The sequence below is a fragment of the Otolemur garnettii genome, unplaced genomic scaffold, assembly GCF_000181295.1.
Source record: "Otolemur garnettii isolate 467f Iridium unplaced genomic scaffold, OtoGar3 scaffold00094, whole genome shotgun sequence".
Classification (NCBI taxonomy): domain Eukaryota; kingdom Metazoa; phylum Chordata; class Mammalia; order Primates; family Galagidae; genus Otolemur; species Otolemur garnettii.
The window spans coordinates 5,743,174-5,752,030 of NW_003852489.1; the positions used below are offsets into that span (position 1 = coordinate 5,743,174).

Genomic DNA, 8,857 nt, shown 5'->3' on the forward strand with positions numbered 1-8,857 from the left:
TTTATATTTTCAAGAAAGTTTAACCTCAGAGGGAAAATTTTAAGTATAAATGTTTTGCATATGCTCTTAAGCACTTGCCATCATTTTGTTAAATACTATCAGTTTGATTTATCATGTTTCTGTCTCTTCTATAATTTTTTTTTTCCAGGCATACAAATGGTGCATTGAGGCAATGAAAGAAATCACAGCAGGCTTACCAGTCAAAGTCGTGGTGGATGTTTTAAGACAAGCTTCTAAGGTGAATATGATGTCAAAATTATTGAATGAATTATAGGATTTATTGGGCTTTAATTTTTTTTTTTTAGACAATCTTGCTCTTGGGTAACAGAGTGAGATTCTGTCTTTAAAAAAAAAAAATTAAAGTTTAATAAAGCTCTAGTGTGAATAACAACTGGAGTTGTCACTCCTATGCTTCCTTCCAAACCTCCTATGCTTAAGTGATCCTCAGGCCTCAGCCTCCTGAGGAGCCGGGATGACAGGTACATACCAGCATGCCCAGATTAATGTTTCTATTTTGTGTAGAGAAAGTGTCTCTTGTCCAGGCTGGTCTCAAACTCCTGACCTCAAAGCAGTCTTCCTGTCTTGGCTTCCCAGAGTGCTGGGATTACACACATGGGCCACTATACCTGAACTACGTTTGTTTTAATAAATTTAACATATTAATTATATTGCATAGACATAGGTCTATTTTCAAAAAGTTTCTGTGCTTATTTTTAGAAATCTGGTTTCTAATTAAAATTATCCCGTGCAGACTTTAACTAATTTTCCTTTACTAAGAAACCTGTGAAATAATTTGTTTTGACAATTGTTTCAGGTCACTAAAGTACAGATCAAAGTAGTATTTGGAGCCCAGGCCTGGTGGTTCACACTGTAATCCCAGCACTTTGGGAGGCCTAAGTGGGAGGATCACCTGAGGCCAAGAGTTGGAGACCAGCCTGGGCAAAATAGCAAGACCCTGTCTTTACTAAAAACAAATTATTAATATAAGGAAGTTAGCCAAGCATGATGGTGTGTGCCTGTAGTCTTAACTACTTGGAAGGCTGAGGCAGGAGGATCACATGAGCCCAGGAGTTAAAGTTGCAGTGAGCTGTGATCACACCCCTGCACTTCAATCTGGTTAGAGAGTCCCTGTTTCAAAAGGAAAGTGTGGGCACAGTGGCTCAAGTCCTTAATCCCAGCACTTTGAGAGGCTAAAATGGGATTATTGCTTGAGGTCAGGAGTTCAATACCAGCCCAGACAACAGAGCAAGAATCCATTTCTACAAAAATATTTTTAAAAAGAATATTTCTGTGTGTGGTGGCATGTGCCTATAGTCTTAGCTACTCAAGGAGATGAGGCAGGAGCATCACTTGAGCCTTGTACCTCAAGGCTGCAGTGAGGTGTGATCGTGCCTTTGTGTTCCAGCCTGGGCAACAGAGCAAAAAAAAAGGTTGTCTCTAAAAAGCAAGACAAAAAACCTAAGTAGTATTTGGGTACCATTGCAGCTTGGGTTTGTTTTTGTTTTTCTCGAACATTTATAGCAATCTTAGACCAAAATTCTGTGGGCTTTGGTCATTATTCTCCTAAAGAATAGCCTACAATTAAATCTTTAGTCACTGTATTGCACTCTCACAGCAAGACAGCTTGCTATACTTGACTCAGTAAACAATCCTTATTTGATTTTTCTCTATTTTTTCCTTTTTCTCTGAATAAGTGCCTTATCTACCTGAGGCCTGCTAGTAGTACTTTAAAACTACTGTTTTGGTGTAATGAGGCCTTAAAGCATTAATGTACTTGCAGATTTACAAGTACATTAGTGTACTTGCAGATTTACTTCTGCATTTTATGTAGAAGTTTCCCAAATTTGAATATTTCACATTAGTCAGTTTTACTTATGGAAGTTCAATCAGAAGAAAGATTCCTAAACTGCAGATTTGAAAGAGGCCAAGATTTCTGTGAAATATAGAGTAAATCAGTCATTTTATAATAAGTATACATCATAGATGTCTTGCTGTTTTGCCCAGGCTGGAGTACAGTGACTTTTCACAGCTGTGATCATAGAATACTACAGCTTCAGGCGGTCCTCCTGCCTCCACCTCCCAAGTACTTAGGACTATAGGCGTGTGCCACCACGTTGGGCTATGGTGCAAAATATCTTAAGAATAGGAAGCCAGGCATGGCTTAGAGGATTGCTTGAGCAGAGGAGTTCAAGGCCAGCCTGGGCAACAGAGTGAGATCCTTATCTGTTTTTTTAAACAAAGGAAAAGGAAAAAGACATAATAGGAAAACTCAAAATTCTGTGCATATGAAAATTATTAGGTGAAAACTATAAAACATTGTGGTAAGCCACTTCAGAACTGGTATATAAGTACCATAGAAAATACTGTGGTGGCTCGGTGCCTGTGGCTCAGGTGGCTAAGGCATCAGCCATGTACACCCAAGGTGGTGGGTTCGAATCCCCAGCCCGGGCCCGCCAAACAACAATGATGGCTGCAACCAAAAAAATGGCCGGGCGTTGTGGCAGGCGCCTCTGGTCCCAGCTACTTGGGAGGCGGAGGCAGGAGACTCGCTTGAGCCCAGGAGTTGGAGGTTGCTGTGAGCTGAGATGCCACGGCACTCTACCCAGGGGGATAGCTTGAGGCTCCGTCTCAAAAAAAAAAAAAAAGAAAAGAAAATACTGTGGTAAATCTCCGACCCTCCCCACCACCATTTTAGTTTAACAATATGGAAAGAGGACAGTATACCAGCTTTATAAGGTAACTTTGTAATAGGTTTGTACTAAAAATGACTTAAGATTATAAATAGATCTGTTTATAGGAGAATTTTTAAATACTTGGAAGGAAAGAAATATAAATGGAACCATCTATTTATGTTTAGAGGGGTTTTTTTTATTACTTATTGACTATTATAGCCAGAATATATAGACTTTACTTATTTTAGTGCTCTAATGAACAATTTAAGTTGTTTAACAATTTTTCACTTTGTCTTTAGGCTTGTGTAGTAAAACGTGAATTTAAGAAGGCAGAACAGTTAATTAAACATGCAGTGTATTTGGCACGGTAGGTGATTGTTATTAACAATATCATTTTTAATTGTCTCTCTCCTTTATATCCTAACAGTTTTGTATCTTTTTTAGGGATCATTTTGGATCCAAGCACCCAAAATATTCGGATACACTGCTAGATTATGGGTTCTACTTGCTCAATGTAGATAATATCTGTCAGTCTGTTGCAATTTATCAGGTATGTTGATGGTTATCCTTTTCTTTTCTCTCAAACTAATTTGTTGACCTGTATTTCTTTGCAGTCTATATGCCACTCTTTAAAAATAACTTTTACCTGCTATTTAGTTTTTAAAGAGTGTTTAGTAATAAATAACTCAGAGCTCTCCCCCAGACACACATAGGCATCCCATTATTTTTATTAAGTATTACCTGGAAGGCTCAAGAGTTAATATTTTAGGAATTAAAGAGAATCATTAAGGAAAAGAATTGTTGGATTGTAGGCTCATACTTAGGAGTTTCTTTCCATTTTTTTATTTTCCTGAATAATGGCTTATCTTTGCTTACTTAGCAAATATACTGCCTTTGTAACAGCAAGGGGGGCTGACAGCAATCATTGTAGGCCTTTCTTAGTCATTCTTAGGTAAATGACATATTACGCCATTGCTAAGTCAGATTCCATCTTGAAGAATTATGGCCTCCTACGTGACTTTTGTATTCTTTTCTTTTTTTTTTTTTTAGACAAAGCCTCAAGCTGTCCCCCTGGGTAGAGTGCTGTTGCATCAAATCTCACAGCAACCTCCAACTCCTGGGCTCAAGTGAGTCTCCTGCCTCCGCCTCCCAAGTAGCTGGGACCACAGGCGCCCGCCACAACGCCCGGCTATTTTTTGGTTGCAGCCATCATTGTTTGGCGGGCCCAGGCTGGATTTGAACCCGCCACTTTAGGTGTATGTGACTGGCGCCTTAGCCACTTGAGCCACAGGCACCGAGCCATGACTTTTATATTTTACTGTGATTTAAATATAGCAGGACGGGCTGGGCGCCCGTAGCTCGGTGGTTAGGGCACCTGCCACATACCTAGAGGCTGGCAGGTTCAAACTCAGCCCAGGCCTGCTAAACAACAATGACAACTGCAACAACAACAAAAATAGCCAGGCGTTGTAGCGGGTGCCTATAGTCCTAGCTACTTAGGAGGCTGAGGCAAGAGAATCACTTAAGCCCAAGAGTTTGAGGTTGCTGTGAGCTGTGAAGCCATGGCACTCTACCAAGGGTGACATAGTGGGACTCTGTCTCAACAAAATAAATAAATAAATAATAAATATAGCAGGACTTTGTTGGCTTCAAAGTTTATGGGATTGAGTATATAGAATATATTTTTAAATTATTATTTTTAAATAGATTATACTTTCTGAAGGTTCACAGTATAATCAAGTATTTTTATTATTTTTCCAGGCAGCTCTTGACATTCGACAGTCAGTGTTTGGTGGCAAGAATATCCACGTAGCAACAGCTCATGAAGACTTGGCTTATTCTTCTTATGTTCACCAGTATAGCTCTGGGAAGTTTGACAATGCACTGTAAGTTCCACATTCCTTTTCTGTGAAGGATTAAATACTGTTTGTTGTTTTTACCTAATACAGTGGTACTAGATGTACTTTGTGGATTAAATTTGTCTTCTTAGAGCTTTACCAGATGCCTAAAATCTTCTTGAAGTCATTTGAAATCATACCAATTTGGGTCGGGCATGGTGGCTCACGCCTGTAATCCTAGCTCTCTGGGAGGCTGAGGCGGGTAGATTTGCCTGAGCTCATGGGTTTAAGACCAGGCTGAACAAGAGTGCGACCCCCTTCTCTAAAAATAGCTGGGCACCCGGTGCCAGTAGTCCCAGCTACTCGGGAGGCTGAGGCAAAAGAATCGCTTAAGCCCTAGAGTCTGAAGTTGCTGTGAGCTGTGACGCCATGGCACTCCTCCAAGGGGGACAAGTGAGACTCTGTCGCTAAATAAATAAATAAAATCATACCAATTTGCAGACCACTTGATGTGGTTTAATATTGAGACTTGTATATTTTCAGATATAGTATGAGCTATCTCTTGAGTATTTCATTCAGTTTCTCTTTGAGTGAGACAGTAGCCTCTAGCAAACTTAATAACCTAAAAACTATTTGCTTGAAACACATAGAAGTATTGAATAAAGCTTAGCAATCAATCATCTCTTTTAAATGTATAACTGAGTTTACAAGAATGAGGGAAGGATTGGATATGGTTTCTCAAAACTGTACTCCTAGCACTCTTGGAGGCCAAGGTGGGAGGATAGCTTGAGCTCAGGCGTTTGAGAACAGTGTGAGCAAGAGTAGTCTGTACTAAAAATAGAAAAATCAGCTGGGCATTATGGCAGGTGTTTTTAGTCCCAGCTACTTGGGAGGCTGAGGCAGGAAGATCACTTGAGTCCAGGAGTTTGAGTGTCTCACTCTGGCGTAGGCTGGTCTTGAACCTGTGAGCTCAGGCAATCCACCAGCCTCAGCCTCCCGAGTGCTGGGATTATAGGTGTGAGCCACTGTGCCCAGCCAAAGTATATATTCTTAAATGATTAAAGATACAAAACTAGTTGGTGAACTGTAGCCTGCTGGCAGAGTTTTACTAGAACATTTGTCCGTGTGTTTTCTACAGCTGCTGTTACACCACAGCACCAGTTGCAACAGCAGTTGTTTAGTGGTTGCAACAGAGAATGTGTGGCCAATACTGCTTAAAATAGTTACTGTCTGACCCTTGATACAAAAAGTTTGCTGACCCTGATATAAAAGCAGGAATCACCGGGAAAATAAAGAAAAAAAGTCACAACCCCGGCCAAAAACTGCAATAATAATAATAATAAAGTAAATAAAACAACTGATACGTGTTACATACAACATAGGTAAAACCTTGAAAACATTGTGCTGAATGAAAGAAACCGGTCACAAAGGATCACATATTGTCTAATTCCATGTATGTGAAATGTCCACAATAGGCAAATCCATAGAGACAGAAAATGAATTGATGGTGCTTAGGCTGGGGAGTTCAGAGGTAAATGGAGAGTAGCTGTTAATAGGCATGGGGTCATGAAAATATCCTAAAGTTGGGTGTGGATGGGTGTATAACTCTATGACTATACTATTAAAAACTAATTGTGGCTTGGTTCCCCATAGTACAGCAGTTACAGTGCCAGCCACATACACTGAGAGTGGTAGGTTCGAACCCAGCCCGGGCCAGCAAAACAACTGCAACAAAAAAATAGCTGGGTATTGTGGCAGGCGCCTGTAGTCCCAGCTACTTGGGAGGCTGAAGCAAGAGAATTGCTTAAGCCCAAGAGTTTGAGGTTGCTGTGAGCTGTGACGCCATAGCACTCTACCAGGGGCAATATAGTAAGACTCTTCTCAAAAAAAAAAAAAAAAAAAGGCGGTGCCTATGACTCAGCACCGGCCCCATATACTGAGGGTGGCGGGTTTGAATCTGGCCCCAGCCAAACTGCAACAAAAAAATAACTGGGCGTTGTGGCAGGCACCTGTGGTCCCAGCTACTTGGGAGGATGAGACAAGAGAATTGCCTAAGCCCAAGATCTGGAGGTTGACGTGAGCTATGATGCCACAGCACTCTACCAAGTGCAACAAAGTGAGGTTCTGTCTCTTAATAATAATAATAATAAAATAAATATTAAAATAATTGTACAGTGAATGGGTAAATTGTATGGTATATGAATTATATCTTAATGGGAGAAGAACTATTACAAAAAATAAGTACAAATGGAAAACAATTATTGACATTAAATCTCAGAAGAAAAACAAAACAACAGATTAGTTGCAACTAAAGAGAGGATTGTAAATGGGAAGACAAATTTAAGAAAATGACTACCTGGAAGATGAGGATAGGAGGCTCAGAGTTGTTTGAAAAAATCTGACTGATAAAATAGACAAATAGTTTACCTTATATTTGGTGTGATGGACCAGAAACAAATAGCCAGCCATGTCAGGTGAATACACGCTGTTAAAGAAGAATAAAAGTAGGCTAGATACTTAGAGAGTGATTGTAGAGTTGTTTTTTTTCCTCACTTTGTCACCCTCAGTAGAGTTCGTGGCATCACAGCTCACAGCAACCTCCAGCTATTGGGCTTAGGTGATTCTTTTGCCTCAGCCTCCCAAGTACCTGGCACTATAGGCGCCCACCACAATGCCTCACTATTTTTTGTTGTTCATTGTTGCAGTTTGGCCAAGGCCAGGTTTGAACCTGCCACCCTCGGTATATGGGGTCAGCACCCTACTCATTGAGCCACAGGCACCGTCTAGATAGTAGGGTTTTTTTAAAGGGCCTTTTATTTACTCTGTTCTCAAAGGTCCTATTCACTAGGAGTTGCTATGTGGAAGATCACAGGAAAGTAAAACAGGTGCGAGGGTAAGAACATGCTTTGCATGTTCAGGAAACTGAGGCCTGTGTGGCTGGAGGGGAAAGAGAATTGATCTGAGTATGGTAGGAAGTGTGGTCAGAGAGGTAGCAGAGTAAAAGATAGAGTCTTATAGGCATAATAATGGTTTCTTCTTTTATTCTGAAGGAAATGGGAATTCATTTGATGTTAAAAGTGTAGTCTACAATAAATTGAAAATTTAAAACAAAAGACTGGTTCTTTACCATGAATAGTTTTAGAGTACTTTCTTTTTTTTTTTTTTTTTTTGAGACAGTCTCCTTATATCACCCTCAGTAGATTGCCATGGCGTCAGAGTTCACAGCAACCTCAAACTCTTGGGCTTAAGAGAGATCCTCTTGCCTCAGCCTCCCAAGTAGCTGGGACTACAAGCGCCTGCCATAACACCTGGCTATTTTTTGGTTGTAGTTGTCATTGTTGTTTGGCAGGCCCAGGCTGGATTTGAACCTGTCAGTTCAGGTGTATGTGGCTGGTGCCCTAGTTGCTGAGCTACAGGCACCGAGCCTAGAGGTGCTTTCTAATAGTATTGTATTATAGACTGTGATTTTTTTTTAAGTCTTAAGTCATTTGTAACTAAAAGAAATGCCAGACTATATTTATCTGTATTACAGATTTCATGCAGAAAGAGCTATTGGTATCATTACCCACATCCTACCTGAAGATCATCTTCTTTTGGCTTCTTCAAAGAGGGTGAAAGGTATCCTTTGCAATCTAGTAATCTAGATGTTTTTGGAAAATAATGCGGTATAAAGTAGTAGTATTTGTTTATTTTCTTACAGGTAGTAACACAGGATTAGACTGTACATATTACTAAGATAGCCAATTCACTGCAGCTCTCCTTCAGGGTTTCCAGTGAGCTCATAATGAAAGATTATTTTCTTCTCTCATCTAATGTTAGTAAGGCAGAATTTCTTCTTTTCTACTTTTTAAAATTTATTCTTATGTGCATTAATTTTTTTTGAGGATTGCATGAAGGAATAACACAAGTGATTCCACAGTAACATGAGTAGAAAACTAAAGATGAATCTCATAATTTCATAGTGCAGGATTTTTAAACCAAGCTTCATATCAGGTTACCCTGAATGTAGCAGGGCTCTTGCCAAATACCATATTCTTTTTCTTATTTTAATTTCTCTTGTAATCACCACCAAAGCTTTTTTACTTAATCCATTTATTTTGCTGTCATGATTGGGTCACCCATATAATTCCATGTATATTGGATAAGTTTTACCTTTATTCTAGAACCAGGAGTTTTTTCTCTCTATGTTTGCATTTTTTTTCTTTTTTTGAGACAGAGCCTCAAGCTGTCCCCCTGGGTAGAGTGCTGTGACATCATAGCTCACAGCAATCTCCAACTCCTGGGCTCAAGCGAGTCTCCTGCCTCCACCTCCCGAGTAGCTGGGACCACAGGCACCCACCACAATGC

At 40.0% G+C, this 8,857-nt stretch overlaps 1 protein-coding gene across 1 annotated transcript in view; it reads left to right on the forward strand.

Moving 5' to 3' along the window:
• APPBP2 (amyloid beta precursor protein binding protein 2) overlaps positions 1-8,857 on the forward strand; it is an 80,752-nt gene that overhangs the window by 61,427 nt on the left and 10,468 nt on the right. The window contains exons 6-10 of the mRNA XM_003795602.2: positions 149-238; positions 2,972-3,039; positions 3,117-3,222; positions 4,434-4,558; positions 8,043-8,128. Of these exons, the coding sequence (XP_003795650.1) occupies positions 149-238; positions 2,972-3,039; positions 3,117-3,222; positions 4,434-4,558; positions 8,043-8,128 (475 nt within the window). The remainder of the gene's footprint in view (positions 1-148; positions 239-2,971; positions 3,040-3,116; positions 3,223-4,433; positions 4,559-8,042; positions 8,129-8,857) is intronic.